The sequence below is a fragment of the Halichoeres trimaculatus genome, unplaced genomic scaffold (assembly GCF_033239565.1).
Source record: "Halichoeres trimaculatus isolate MK-OKI-2021-1 unplaced genomic scaffold, fHalTri1.1 fHalTri1_scaffold_2, whole genome shotgun sequence".
NCBI classification, from domain to species: Eukaryota; Metazoa; Chordata; class Actinopteri; order Labriformes; family Labridae; genus Halichoeres; species Halichoeres trimaculatus.
This window is the reverse complement of record NW_027437180.1, coordinates 16,479,652-16,495,127: the sequence shown is the minus strand read 5'-3', so window position 1 is coordinate 16,495,127 and position 15,476 is coordinate 16,479,652. Positions and strand designations below refer to the sequence as shown.

Here is a 15,476-nt window from a genome sequence, read left to right as displayed (position 1 = left end):
GCAGTAGGCCAAACTATGAGCTGCCATGTTGCCATTGTGCATGGAAATGAGTAGAGTTAAACCTAGTTTAATATTTTTCGAGTGCTTATGCAACTACACAAGTCATCATCATCTGCTGTCACAGGGGTGCAAGTTATTTGAAATACTGAGCATGCATATTGAGATGGGATGTTGTGAAAATACTTTTGTTTGACATTAGTAACAAATGTTAAACTATTGTGTATTCAGCTACAAATCAATGATGTGCCTTTCAATATGCATCAAGTAAGAGTTGTTATGGTTTAAGTTTACCTTGTGGTTTAAAATATACATACCATTGTAAAACAATATGCTACCCTGTCAAGTGGCTAAGCTTCAGAAAGTCACTGAGATCACTGATCCTTAGCCTGATTCCATTATCAAAGTATTTTATGGACTCTTTTTTCAGTATCCAGCCATTCTACATAGCTTTTACTTACACTAACTTATTATTTTATTGCAGACGTAACCTTTATAATGTTGTCTTTAGTAAACTAATATTTTTGTAATGGAATTTGTTATATCACCAGTTATATATAAACATACTGTATTTCTTTTTCAAAACATGTGTTAATAACAGGCATTCTTCAGTACTGTTAAATAATATCTTGAATCAGTCAAATGCTAGTTTTTTTTTTTGAGTGGTTTTAAATGTAGGATATTTTACTTTGCTCCATGGCGAAATTTAAAAATGTATAACTGGTTAAAAACAAAGAGAAAAGTATTTCGCCCTCTCGTGGCCACTGCAACTGCTCCTTCAACGAATGAGAAACGCACTTCATTTAGCTTACACATGCCTGCCCGCTGCACCACGAGAGTCTGTTATGTAGTTCGCTGTTGTACAATGTCTTCACATTATTTTGTGCAAAGATCCGTCACTACACGAAATGGGATCCATAATATTGGCTGCACACCTGCGGCCACTCTCAAGTCCAAACTAAGCAACAGACTCAAAGATGAAGACACGGTTCGCTCTGTGGAAGTGAAAGTGGAGGAAGAGGAGGCGAGGATCTCTCTGCAGAGACCCTCCACGGCTCCCCCGACAGCGGGTAATGTTTATATTACAGTACCTGCAGAGCATAGACACTTGACGTCAGTCTCGGTTCATTCATCCGGGTGTTGGTGGGCCGCGGCTAAATCAACTCGTTTAACTCGGTCACAGTTTGGACACCTGCATCCGTGAGCTGATAAACCTTACATATGCAGATTTTAGAGTAGATAAAGGCAACCTGCCTCCAAGGCTACTAGATGGAGCCAAATCTAAAACTTAAGCAGACTTGCAGGCTTTAAGTTTCCTTCAGGGATCATGAAATGCGTATCAGGAGCAGGGGGGGCAGGCAATAGGCACTGCTTGGGATTTTCTCATGTCTTTTAACCAACTGTTATTTAAATTTATGGACCTTCCAGCCTGATTTACATGGTTATTCCAAACACACTAAGCAAGGCCACTTATTAAGAGGAGTTTTCACTGTTTGTTGTTGAATATCCAAGCCTTATTATCTAATAAGTGGCTGACCACAAAAGTCAAGTCATGTTTTGTTTCTTTTTTTACTTTCCTGGTATTGCTGTGTTTGGTCTGTTGATCCTCACTGTCACTCTCCTGTGCTACTGCAGGACTCCTCCAGGGCACAACTCATCCAAAATCAGAGACAGTGACTGTACCGCTGTCTTCACACAGCCGCAGGAGGAAACAACTAAAGGTGGAATATGATGAGGATGATGGTGTTAAACCAGTAAAAGCAGAGCACTGGGAACCTCCTGACTGGAAGAAGCAGCTAGGATTCATTCGTGAGATGAGAAGCAGCCATGATGCACCTGTTGATAAGATGGGAGCAGAGAAATGCTACGACTCTGAGGCTCCTGCACATGTGGGTTTAATTCTTTTTTTGTCCTCAGTCTTCAAAATCCAGTAAGCATAAGTAATAGTTTCCCTGTTTTCCTTCTCTTTGCACAGGCGAGACGCTTCCAGGTGTTGGTTTCTCTGATGCTGTCCAGTCAGACCAAAGACCAGGTGACAGCAGCAGCGATGGTGAAGCTCCGGGCTCACGGCTGCACTGCAGAAAATCTGCTCGCCACTGATGATGACACACTGGGAAAACTCATCTACCCAGTCGGCTTCTGGAGGGTAAAACTGGATTTGGTCCACCCTTTGGTGGCAATTTTTCATGTTACTTCTATCAGTTTTACAGCCTTTTAAACAGTTTCTCCCATCTCCTGTTTTGTAGACCAAAGTGAAGTATCTGAAGCAGACATCAGCCATTCTGCAGAAAGAGTTCAGAGGGGACATCCCTGACAGCGTGGAGGGGCTGGTTCGCTTGCCAGGAGTTGGACCTAAGATGGCTCACTTAGCCATGGACATCGCCTGGGATCAGGTGTCTGGCATAGGTGGGTTGCTTTACCTTTGAGCAAGTGAGTCTATAAAAGACAGATGAAATGAATAAACAACCTATGGATTCTGTCAAATAAAGAACCTAAAGTCACCTGTTAAACACTGGACAAACGGTGGGAAAAAGCTATCCCATCAGATCAGAGGTCGTATTGAGGTGTAATGCGAGAGGCGGGATCGCTGTGAATCAGCGGAGCAGGCAGAACAGTGCTGTGTGTGTATAAGGAGCTCATGCAATCAACACAGACAGTCAATCAAACAGTCGGTCTTTATTGTCTCTTTATTTGTGGTACCAGTTCTTAACAAATGTCATCTCAAGACTCTTTACAAAGAGGTCTGGATCATATTCTCTGTTTATGAATTTCACAGTTAGTTAACATCAGAATCAAACAGTGGGGCAACAAAATCAAGCTGCTCGAAGATTTAAAATGAAAGTAGAAACGCCTGATAATGGATGAGCTTTGCTGCAGCGCCGCTAACTTTTGATAGGACAGCTTCTATTGTCTTTCGCCTTGGGGGACTTTCCTGGCAAGCAAAAATCTGTGATTCTAAACAGGACAGTATGCCATCCCAGCAGGCTCACACCCCCTGATATTAGCCTTTTTAATAAATGTTTTTGTGCTTATGCATGCTCTCATCAGTTAATGGGTTTCTTTTGTCTAGGTGTGGACACGCATGTGCATCGTATCTCTAACAGGCTGGGCTGGCTGAGGAAACCGACAAAAAACCCAGAGGAAACACGGAAAGCCCTGGAAGAGTGGTTACCCAGGTAACGTTGTGATTAATTCACCATTGACCTGTAGAGCCAGATTAGCACAGATGGACAAATCTATAAAGATCATCCTCACTAAGACTGACCCAGATAACTGCAGCACATCATTAACAGCTGAGCATGTGTTTTAAAGTAACAGGGATTGACAACTTTTATAAACAATTTTTTTAATTTACTTCTCAGTGACCCTGTCAGCAGCAGTGTTTTCAGCCCTTTCAAACATGAAAACACATGCATCAGACTATGTAGCAGCACTCTACCAACAGCATCATAAGCAGTAAATAAAAATCTCAGTGTGTCATACCTTACCTCATACAAAGTTAGTAATTAGCCATCAAAAAGACCTGAGCTAAAGACTCAGATCTTCCTCTTGTAAGATGGTAAAAAGCAAAGCAGAGCTAAAATGAGGATTAATGATATTCATCATTTGGACAAAGTACAACTGTCTGCTCAACAGGTGGTTTTATGTTTACAGCACACCTCATAGTAAAACTTTGCTGTCGTGTTTCAAAAATCTCTCAATGCTTTTCTTAACGTCTGTTGCAGAGAGCTGTGGAGCGAAATCAACTGGCTGCTTGTGGGTTTCGGGCAGCAGGTTTGTCATCCTGTCAGCCCGCTCTGCTCCGTGTGTCTGAACCAGCACAGCTGTCCCTCTGCATTCAAGAACTCTCCCAAAAAGAGGACAAAAGCTGGATCCTCTCAGTCTCCTAGCCCAACCTCTAGCTTTAAAACAAAAACTGAAGTTAAACAGGAATCTGTGGAAGCTGTGAGGACAAAGACTGAAGCTCTCTGTGCACCTCTTTCCCCTGCAAAACAGAAAAAGAAACCCAAAAGAAAAGTCAAGCTTTAGCTAAGCTACACTTTATAGTTTCAGCTGAGGCTTATACGCACACACACACTTTGAACATATCAGTTAGTGCAACATTTATTAGAGTGGTTCAGAACTTCTGATGTTTTTATAATCATTAACTGTTTTTTATAAAACACTACAACCGAAATATATACTGAAATTGATATATTGTCTTTGTAGCATTACTCTTTTAAAGCACTCGATTCTTTATTAACTCAATAAAGAGATTGTTTGTACTCAAACTGCACATGGAGGTCAGCTTTGTATTTTTTCCAGCAGGGGGAGATACATTGATACAATAAAAGAAAGCAAGGAAAATCCACACAAGAAATGAGTTACTTCAGAAAAATCATGAACAGGTACATTACAACTTTTTGTGTTACTAACAGCTTTATTTAAAAGGTTACTGGGCCTCTCTGTACACCTGTTTGTCCACAACACAAAGAAAGATCCCACATGTACTGAGTGCTTTGAGAAGGCCACTGGTACTTTTTTACTCTCAGTATCAAAGGATTCTTTCAAATATGGGCTTTACAGTGAATATAAATAAAGTTCACCACTTATCCATTTATGTATGCAATAGGTTATCTCTTCCTTTATGCAGCACAATAAAGCCGTCAAATTCAGCTGCTTTTATAAATTCACAAGTACTTGTGTGCACAGGTTAAAAAAAGATAAGGCCCATTTTAAAAAGTGTTGAATTGTGATGAAATATATTCAACTTGTCCTCGACTAGAAGTACATTTTGTGCCAATTACTGTAAACCAGGGGTAGGCAACCGAGGGCACAGGTGCCAGAGCTGGCACTTCAGGCTAATTATGTTGGCACGCAAAGAATAATTACAATGAGACAGAGGACAATAAATAAATAAGTACAATAGATAATAAAACTATTGTTTTGTATTCCATTTAACACTTAAGACATTAAGAATACTATTAATGTAAAGAAAATAATAATAATAATAATGTGGCCTAAATAATACATTTTAATCATCGACGTTGTGTAAATGTGTCTTGCAAGTGCGTCACTGCAAATCTCTTGGGACGTCACTCTGCTAGCTTGGAATTGCATTTATATAGCCTAGCAGCAAAACAGTGTTAGCAAAGTATGCGAAACAAAACAACACATTCAAAACTTTCAGTACTGTTAAAAACAAGGCAACAAAAGGAAGCGTTTCTAGCTGCATAGCTAAGCATGGAAAACCATTCAAGAAGACTTTCCGATCAACTGTCCATGATTTTATGGAAGAAGTAAGTCTTGGCACTTTGGGCACTAGTGTATCCTAAAGTGGCACAAGTCATGAAAAAGGCTGCCTTCCTCTGCTGTAAACTCTACATAAATGGCGAAGTTTGGTCTGTATTTTTTTTCAACATAAGTGAAGTTAAAAGTCCTTTCTGTTGAAAAATAGCACTAACATTATGATACCGCATCAGTTAGGTGTGATGTGACTTCTTCTCTCCAGAGTAGTGGGTGTGTAATCCGGAAAAACCAAGGTGTAATCAATTGCAAAAACAACAGCCTCTCATTCGGTGTGTAACCACTGGATCACATGATGTTACACGTTGGCTGACTGCCATAGCTTACACTTACGCCCATTACTGCATTATTATTTACACCAAGTGAAAGTGAAAATCCTCTCAACACTTCTTAATACAACAAACTGAAATGCTTTACTTTTTTTTTTTTTTTTTACTGCAAATTCTAACTAATTCATATATAACAAAGAGAAAATGTGAGCCTAATTTACATGTGCAATTATTTATTTTGCACCCTTTGATTAGGTTGCATTTTTTAGTTTTGGCAAAGGTGACTGAGGTCTGTCTCTACACACCTAAGCTGCTTCACTCAGTAGTTTTTGTCTCTTAAATGTCTTATCTTCACTGATCTGGTTATAAAAAGCACAACCTTACATGCAGTTGTCCTGATTTCTCTGAATTTCAATTTGTATTTCATAAAACATTTATTTCAATTTTTTTGCATTTGCCCCCTGACCTTCAAGTGAAGACATGGGATGGGGAGCAGGAGGATTTAGGTTCTTGTGTCACTGTAGTCTGGGTCAACACTGAACGCAAACTGTGGGGCTGCAACAACACAAAAATTCCTGACGTGTTAAATTTGGCCACACGAACAACAGTTTTGTTGAGTTTTTGTGCCGTTTTTATTTGTCGCCGTCAGCAGGTAGGAGCTGCGCTGCAGTCGTCAGGTGTGCGCTGAGGGAAGGAAGTGGCATCTGTTGTTGACGCCTCTTTAGTCTCGCGCCGGGTCGTGTAGGAGTACACACGCCCAGCTGGAAATAAGCATTAAGTGTTACGTACGTGGAACAGCCTCCTAATCTCTGATCTCTTGGATTACTCCTCTGATGGACCGGACTCTGTCGCATTCGTAGGTTTTGGTCACAGTTTTACGCGCACCGCAGTCAATTCTGGCGCACCCTTATTTGCGCTTCAGCACCTGCATGATGGATTAAGGACTCGTTAGTTTTAAAACATTTCTGGACGTGTTCTCCCTGAACGACTGTGGATTATTAATGGACTCACATCATGCTAAATAATGATGATCTTTTGGTCACTCGAGCGCGCAGTGGCACATTGGATTAAGAGCCAGGGACTTTCCATTGCTTCTGGACCAGGCACCTGTTTACTCTCCTGAGACTCTTTGACCTGTTTTGTCTCTTTTGACGCGCTGGGATGGAGAGCGAGATGAGACCAAGGCTCTGTTTCCTGACCAAAGGCGACAGCGGCTATGGCTTTCACCTGCACGGTGAGCGTAACAGAGGCGGGCAGTACATCCGCAAAGTGGAGCCCGGCTCCTCGGCTGACATGGCCGGGTTGCGACCAGGGGACCGGGTGGTGGAGGTGAACGGGGAGAATGTGGAGAACGAAAGCCACCACCAAGTGAGTTAAAGCTCAGTAAATCAATTCTGGAAATCACAGACAAGTTAGACGTTAGACTAGACACAGGGAAGCTCCTCAACTCAGGTACAAACAATGACTTCCATACCTGTTAGACCACTTTTCCCTTGCCTGAGGAGAAGGAGGAGGGGGACGACTGAAATGGGTCAATGTGATCCTTGTGTAAAAGTAATCTCTGAGTGTCTTTGTCGTGCTTAAACTGTGTTAGGTGCAAGTCATTTAGGATGACAAAAAAAACAACACATCTCATTTATTTTGTCTTAACTTTTTCCTTCTGCTCTTGTGCTTTCTGCAGGTGGTGAACCGAATCCGTGAGGTGCCCCACCGCACCAGGCTGCTGGTGGTGGATAAAGACACTGATGACTACCTGCGCCGCCATGGTCTGACCTGCACTGAAGACCTGGCCATTGAAATGGGAACCCTCTCTCCACGTCCCTCGCCAGGGCCCACTCCTTCTGCCTCTCCCTTACCCAAAGAAAGTGCACCCCTGTCACCAAAAACCCATCACACACAGTCATTTCAACCTCCAGGAGCAGACTTGACCCCAGATACAATCCAACAGGACAAATTGACATCAAGCACAACAACAGTCACAGAGGTAAGAATGAACTGTAACACATCATATTCATGTTTCTGTTAGATCATGAGCAGCATAGTTTTTGAAAGAAACTTTGAATTAATCAGTCCCTGCAGCAGGGAGCCAGTGTGTTAAGAGTATGTCACACTGAGCATCCATTCCTTCCCAGATTTCTGTTTGGCTCTAATCTTGACTTGAGCTGCAATGTGCAGAAACTCAACATTCAAAACCATGTCAGAACAAGGCCTCAAAGATTATTGTGGACCATAAAAGATGAAAGAGTGAAAACAGTGGATCACAGCTGGTGAAAAAAACCTCTCACCTCATGGTCACCTCAGTGGGTCCTAATGTCAAAGCATTTTATCACCTGGTGCAGTGTAATCTGAACTCATTGTTCCATCTGTTCTCAGAACTCTGCAGTAAGGGGTGTAAACATTTATTATGACCACTGTATTGAAAGAGATCTACTTGTTTGTGGATACTGAAAGTCAACACCGTAGACAATGTAGGATGTTTCACACCTTACATAAAAGACTTAACCACACAGAAGTTAGTGCTAGCTCCAAAAACTGTGGTTAAGCTTCAAACTGAATGATTTACATTAAAATTCTCCAAAGTGTAAAACCAAAATGTGTTTTTTTGATTTGATATTTACATTTAATTGATTTACTGACTAAATAAAGCTACTGACTGGCACAAGCATCTGCTGCATTAACATTATGCAACATTTTATCAGTACCACTAAACTTTAATTTGGTTTTAGCAAAGCAGGCTTTGAGTTCCTGCTGGTAAGAAAAGAACAAAGCAGACAAGAGAGGGATCAGATTTTAAGATAGCAAAGAGTACAATCCAACACTTTGCATAGGCATGATATCTATCTTATGTAGTCTTTTTTAGGCACACTATCCCACACCCACCTGCCAACCAACTTCTGAACCTAGCTGTAAAAGATGATCAAGTATAGAAAGAGTATTTGTGTTATTGAGTTTAACTCTCTTCTTCTGTACACTAGTCAGACATTTTCAAAGTCCCAACTCAGTAAGTGTGACATGGAGAAAAAAAAATCCCACAAGTTCCAGTGGGATATCACTGTGACCTGTTAATGTCAGCTCTGCCACAGAAGCAACCAGAAAACCCAAGTCAGACACTGATCTAAGTGTTTTGGCTCCAAACATGCTGAAGTACCATCTGTTTAACTGAAGGCAGGGTAAATACAGGCTGCCCCTTGGCTGGCTATCCCAGCTCACCTTCTCAGTCGGAGTCACAGGCTCTGATCAAACAGCACGACAACAAAACAACAGCAAAACCCGCACATCAGTATACTGTCTGTTACATCACTCCTAACTGTGACATCAGGTTCGGCCTGATCACCATTAAACCAAACCCAACCTGAAGTCCAGCAGTAAATTTTCTTCAAAGATTGTTGTGATGAAAAGGTAAGTGTTCACCCCTCAGTACCAGACAAAAGAATTAGAGCAGGATTTAACACAGGTGATAATGAGCATTTAGCCCTGTTTTTAAACATAACAATTTGTGATCATAGAAAAAATGGCGGATTTATTTTTGTCCATCTTTAAAAGCACAATGTTTATTTTTTTTCTGTCTGATAATTCCACTACTTCCACCATAGCCTTGATCTATTTGTCTTGTTTCTGATTTTTTTAAAAAATCCTAGAAAACCAAATCTGTATTTCTCTCATTTCTTCACTCTCATGTCGTATGTTGTGCCTCTTGACATTCACGTTGCAGTACATGTAAATACAGACACCATTTCATCATGGCATTATGTTATTTTGGCAGCAGGTATCTATAAACAGTAGTCTTATGCAACCTGCTATTACAGACATGCAACAGGAGGACTCAGTCACATAATTTTAATACAAGAAGTTTGAAATTTTGCTTAAAAATTAACTAATTTATAGGTTAAATTATATTTTATTCTGCTATCAATCCGCTTTATCCCGATTCTGTTGGTTATCGTGACCTCAACTTGGAAAAACTCTGGAAAAACAGTTGATTTTTTTCAGGTCAGCGTGGTGTGGAGCCTGTGAGTGTAAATTTATTCGGGCAGACATGATAAATATAGTAAACAGGCCAGTGAGATTAAAGGAGCTCTTTAAAACCAGCAGGAAACTTGGTGACCTGTCAACGCAGCAACCTGACCTGTCACTATGGGGATGTGAAGCCAAGGTGTTTTTTTTTCCATTACGACAACTTAGAGGATAAACCTGACTGCACCGATTGATAAACCACCCATGCACTTTCTAGAAACTTCCTCAGAAAATGTCTGTGTGTGTGAAAGTAGTTTTAGTTGATGGTTGGGGGACTTAAAACAGAAGCATGTTAACAAGCCCTCATGTTAGCTGTGTAAGGATTGGGCCCATACATTTCAAATAGTTGCTAATTTATGTGTATTAAGTTAGCTCTAAGAGCAACAAATTAGGTAGCCATAATAAAACAACCACAACAAATTTAACAGCTCAGATCAACAGAGTCACATAAGAGTTAACAGAAAATTGTCAATAGTAGAGATATATCAGAGGATCAGAGGTTACGATGTAGAACCTGGAGTCCTTGAGAGATCAGGTCCAAGATGGGCTACCAGACTGTTGTGCTGATCTATTTTTACATGTGCAGTGCTCGTAAGATATTCCAAGGGAACCACTTCAAATATAACTGTCTGCAATCCTTGAACGGACAGGCTTTATCCTTGATCCTGTGTAATAATGTGCTTTCTAACAGTAAGGCTCGATGCATTAAATAACACTTTAACAGACACAGTTGTTGGTAGGATTCTTACACTGCAGCTCAACATTTAGAGACATCAGATCTGTTTTTAAACTTCTGTGTATTTTGTTTCTGTTATGTTATCAGTGTCTCCAACTGGTATTTCTGCAGATCAAAACATGACCACACACAATCAGAGCAGAGAAGTCACCGCAGTTTAGCTGAGCAGTGAGTGCAGGGTCATGCAGGGGCACAGAGAGGCAGATGTACACACACACACACACACACACACACACACACATGCAAAGTGTAGCTAGTAGTACATGCACAGGTGCGGTCAGAAGGTCACTCAAACAAAGTGTACTCTTGTCGCTGGTCATTAGGCTTTTAATCTTAATGTCACTCAGTCAGATCTACTTAGGTCCCTCCACTCAGCTCTGAGGCGACGGGCTCATCCTGGCAGTCACTTTCTTCTTATCGTAAGACAGACCAACGTTAAAAAAAAGTTATAATCAGTTACACAGGTCCTTTCATTCTAAGCAATATAACAACAAGGAAAATTGACCAAAACCATCAGTTATTACAGTAAATGTAAACAACCTGACATACTAAATGATCGTATGTCCACAAAATCCTGATGTGAAAGTTTCTTAGAATAAGTTATGAGTCATACACAGCATCACTTCATCTAAAGACCCCCATATGATCAAAGACCAATCTAGCTCTTTAAAAAAAAAATGTAAAAGCTCAGGGGGTTTTCAAAAACTCCAACCATTTCAAATAGAAATCAGAGGTCTACTTTGGAAATGCTCAGGTCACATTTTCATCAAAATGAACGTTTGACAAGCTTGTTTTATTGTTTTCTTATAAAGAAAGTGCTCAAACCAGTTAGCAGATTTAATACAGATTTATTTTAGGTGCCAGATGACAATGACAGGTGTGTTTCGGATCCTTTCATGGACAATGGCCCGCGCTTGAGTCCCCAGATTTCGTACAACGTCACAACCTTGCCTGATCAAACACATTACATCAGATTTGGTGAACATTGTTGTTTATGCCATGACTGGAGAAAGCTGTTATGTGACAATATTAAATATCCTAAATCAAAGGCATGGCCACTCAATCACATCTACCATGACAAAATCTTTACAAAGATATTTATTCTATCCCCTACACTGAGCTGATGCAAGTTTAATAGTTTCTTTTATGAACCGATGACTGAATGTATTGGTGTGATGTATTAATATAAAGAAGTGATGATTGAATGATATTTTGGACCTCAAACTATCAAAATAATGACATGACTATCAATCTCATCCTATGTGTTTGCTGTTGTTTTGTACCCTCTTTCTAGCAGGAGGTGCAGCCCTTACCAGAGCAGAGAGCTGAGCTCCTTCCTCGTCTGTGTCACATGGTGAAGGGAGAGCACGGCTATGGTTTCAACCTCCACAGTGACAAAACAAAGAGGGGACAGTTTGTGCGTTCAGTGGACCCCGGCTCAGCAGCTGAGAGAGCGGACTTGAGGTCTGGAGACAAACTGGTGGAGGTACATCCAAAGTGCTCACACACAGACACACACTCACACACACTCACACACGAAAAGAGAAAGAGAGGAGTAGGGGGTGACCCCTGGATAGCCTTTCAGAATATTTAAATGTAGACTTGATTCATCACCCTTGCTAAAGGTAATTGAAGAGAATAATTAACTGGAAAAAGAAAGCACCCACTCCACACATTAATCAGGTCTGTGTGCAGATTTGAGAGTGATTGGATTAGAGAGGATTAGCTGGACTCAGGCTTTGAGTGGGTTGAAGAAGAAGGTGTTGTCTAGAAGGGCAAAAGTAAAAAAGACGACTTGAGATAATCTTGAATGGTGCTGCTCTCAGAGACACCTGTGCAGGTAAGACTGAGCCGTCTGCTACCTGCAGATGTGAGCCTATTCTCCCCTTTGCTTGTGTTTAGGAGGAAAGAAGACAGTAAGGGAAGTCACGTAAACATCTTTTTAACTATAAACCTCCTGCCTGTAAAGGGACAACTTTCTCATCTTTTCACAGTTTTCCCCTTGTCTCATTGTTTTTCTCACATATTGCCTCAACAAGTCTTATCACTTTTTCTATCTTCACTGCTTCTCTCTTCTCTTCCGTGCCATTTTTCCGCTGTCTCAGGTGAACGGAGCAAACATAGAGGGCCTGAGGCACTCAGAGGTGGTGGCACTCATCAGAGCAGGAGGCCAAGAAGTGCGCCTCCTAGTGGTCGACCAGGCTACAGAACAGCTCTTCCAAAGACTCGGGATCATACCCACCTCTCGCCATGACAAAGGTTACATTGTGTGATACAGACACACACACACACACACACACACACACACACACACACACACACACACACACACACACACACACACACACACAATATAAATACTTAATTTTTCTTTAAAAAAAATCTCAAGGAAGTTTCAGAGGACTGCATTTCCCATAAGCTCTTACCAAAGTGTGAATTTATTGTGCTAGATGTTCATCTGATGAATACTTCTTCACTTCATTTTGTAAAACTTTTTGCAGGATGCATTTTGATTTTAAGTTTTGTAACATGGTTAATTATTAAATAACAACAAGGTTTATAAATTCTAACAGCTGCTTTAAACACCATGATTGATTAGAATAGTTTGTTTTCTGTTGGTTCCCGTTGTGCGTAGTAGACTGGATGAAAGATTTTCTTAATGTTACCAAAGCCTGTAACTCTACACAGCCTTTAACAGACACATGAATCTGTAATCAGAATCAGTAATGTGTATTTGGATTGTAGCAGGCATAGGGAAATGACTGACAGTGACCGACTCACCAACTCAGCGATAAAACCCTCTCTACTGCACAGACAGTTGTCTTAACTTTTAAAAATATTTCTCTCACAGAGGTTTATGTGGATGAACCAGCCACAGTATGCAAACCACCTTCGCCCTCTCCAGTCTCTGAGCTCCCTGCTACAGACCCACCAGTCATCAACGTGACGCTGACAGATCCTCCGATCACAAATTCATCCCCAAAACCCAGGACCAACGGAAGCTCTGCATCTCAGTCCTCAAGAAGTTCCACAACCCAGTCAGAGATCAGCAGCTCAGACATGAGCATCCAGGTGAAAGAGGAGACATAAGAAAAACAATAGAATCTATAAAACACACCGAGAAAAAAGTTGTTTACATATGAGCTGGTACCAGAGCAAAGCTTTCATTACCACATTTCTCTAGACTATCTCATGTGATAGCATCTTTACATGTCTTCATCTTGGTGTCATCTTTTTGTTCTCTTGTTGTCTGATTTAGTTCTTTGAGTCGTCTTTTTCTTTTATTTCTTCTCACTACATTAATTCCCTTTTCTTAAATTTTTCTTAACATTTCTTTCATCTTTTTTCTCAATTGCTTCTTAAAACTTTTACTCTTTCTCTTCTGTTTCCTATTTGTGTTTTAACAACCTATGTCCTCTCAGCTAAAAGTCTTGTTGTCTGTCGTCCGTGTCTTGTACTGTCATGTTGTGTCTGGCCATGCATGAGATTTGTTCTGTTAACTGCCTAACCTTCTGTTTTGACTTTGTTTGTTAAAGCATTTTGTAAACACTTGTGTTAACAGTATTACATAAATAAAGGTATTCTTATTATTGTAACTATAAAAAGATAAGTCATTGGTAAATCTTTTCATAAAACATATACGCTTCGATGTATTTTAGGTGCCAGATGACGATGACAGGCGTGTTTCGGATCCTTTCATGGACAATGGCCTGCGTTTGAGTCCCACGGCTGCTGAAGCTAAACAAAAAGTCCTTTCCGGCCGCAACAAAAAGAGAGCGCCTCCTATGGACTGGAACAAAAGACAAGAGATCTTCAGTAACTTCTGAACCTTGAATGTAGAGTCGGAGTTTGACAATGAACCGTACTTTTTCTCTAGTACTGTCATGGTAACAATCTTAGGTGCTAGTACTTTACAGGATATTTTAATTTTATGCAACTTTCCACTCAAAATCTATGTTTCTAACAGACATTTTCCAGTCATCGTTGTGACTACACTTGTTACATTCGTCCAGTAAAACTTAAGTAAACTGGAAACTGAAAACAAGGCCAGCAACATAAAGAATTTTGATCTTTGAGAGTCAAATCAACACTGGACAAATAAAGTTTAAATAAGCACCAATTAAAAACTATATTGGAGTTAATTAAACAAACATTAATACACCAAATATATTTAATTTTAAAATATATATCTTCATTGGATGATAACTATAAGACAGCAGTCTGTTCTTTACAAAACTTGTCAGATTTCAGCTTTGAAACTCATGATATTTCTTTTAGTTTCTGCAGGATAAAGACACAGTTTGTTGATATGTTGAAGACAATGCCACATGCAGTACTGAAAAGAGCCATTAATGACTGACGGACCATGTACCAAGGCTCTTATTCATGCAGATGGTGCCCGGTCAGAGCATAATGTTTCTAAGAATGAATCACAGACATAAATATCCCAGCCTGTATGAACTCAGTCAGATTTTGACCTTTTATGCTGACAATGTGCTCTCCTGCTATTTAATCTGGTAACCACTTTTATGCAAGTAATAGTTTGGTATCTCTTTTGTGCAACAGTCTCAAATATTTTCATTGTGCTCATTTTGAGTTCTGAAGTAGTTTTCTTTCTATTAAAACTTCTTTAGAGGTCGACTCCTTCAAGTGTAAATACAAAGGGACTGGAAGCAACAAAATGTATAATGTGCTTTTCTTCAATGCAAGAGTGATTTCTATGAAGAAATGTTTATAAAACACAGATGGGTGGACTGGAGAGAAAGATGTTGGACCGTCTGATTTCTTGTAGGTTTTTAAGGAATTTTCTGTCAAATGTGCGTGATTGAACCATTAGAATGTGAAATAAAGATTCATCATGCACAAATGCTGCAATCTCAGTTATGAGTAAATCATGAAAAGTACTTACAGCCAGCAAGTTCACCTGTAAATTCAAGGATTGGTGTTTTTCTATTAAGTTCAATCATCTCTGACCTTACGCACCTTCAGCAGAGAGCACAAAGCAGAGAGCAGATACTCTGCAGCTTGACTGACCTCACACCAACTTTATACTGTTGTAGTTTAACTCAATTTCAATGCAATCATCAGCTTTATCAACTAAATAAAGCACGGTGGAAACATGATACAAGAGAGCGAAAGCTTGACAAACGTGTGGAACGCCCTGTGACAGGAAA

At 40.3% G+C, this 15,476-nt stretch overlaps 2 protein-coding genes across 3 annotated transcripts; both read left to right on the top strand.

Annotated features, from left to right (window-relative positions):
* Positions 1-778: 778 nt before the first annotated feature.
* On the top strand, positions 779-4,191 carry nthl1 (nth-like DNA glycosylase 1). The gene is made up of 6 exons (XM_074684467.1): positions 779-1,067; positions 1,633-1,886; positions 1,973-2,143; positions 2,244-2,403; positions 3,068-3,173; positions 3,723-4,191. The coding sequence occupies exons 1-6, from the start codon at positions 812-814 to the stop codon at positions 4,024-4,026; spliced, it is 1,251 nt and encodes a 416-aa protein (XP_074540568.1). The 5' UTR covers positions 779-811; the 3' UTR covers positions 4,027-4,191.
* A 2,086-nt stretch (positions 4,192-6,277) lies between these two features.
* On the top strand, positions 6,278-14,165 carry nherf2 (NHERF family PDZ scaffold protein 2). 2 transcript variants are annotated; one of them, XM_074684487.1, is made up of 6 exons: positions 6,278-6,920; positions 7,234-7,536; positions 11,600-11,788; positions 12,408-12,561; positions 13,154-13,374; positions 13,962-14,165. In XM_074684487.1, the coding sequence occupies exons 1-6, from the start codon at positions 6,714-6,716 to the stop codon at positions 14,127-14,129; spliced, it is 1,242 nt and encodes a 413-aa protein (XP_074540588.1). In that variant the 5' UTR covers positions 6,278-6,713; the 3' UTR covers positions 14,130-14,165. The 2 variants fall into 2 exon arrangements, with proteins under 2 accessions (XP_074540588.1, XP_074540580.1); XM_074684479.1 differs by having other exon boundaries at positions 11,597-11,788.
* The last annotated feature ends 1,311 nt before the right edge of the window (positions 14,166-15,476 follow it).

Coding starts and splice junctions, on each gene's coding strand:
- nthl1 (XM_074684467.1), top strand. CDS start 812: ATGCCTGCCCGCTGCACCACGAGAGTCTGTTATGTAGTTCGCTGTTGT. Junction 1,887..1,972: donor ACTCTGAGGCTCCTGCACAT/GTGGGTTTAATT, acceptor CTCTTTGCACAG/GCGAGACGCTTCCAGGTGTT. Junction 2,144..2,243: donor ACCCAGTCGGCTTCTGGAGG/GTAAAACTGGAT, acceptor CCTGTTTTGTAG/ACCAAAGTGAAGTATCTGAA.
- nherf2 (XM_074684479.1), top strand. CDS start 6,714: ATGGAGAGCGAGATGAGACCAAGGCTCTGTTTCCTGACCAAAGGCGAC. Junction 12,562..13,153: donor CACCTCTCGCCATGACAAAG/GTTACATTGTGT, acceptor TTTCTCTCACAG/AGGTTTATGTGGATGAACCA. Junction 13,375..13,961: donor GCTCAGACATGAGCATCCAG/GTGAAAGAGGAG, acceptor GATGTATTTTAG/GTGCCAGATGACGATGACAG.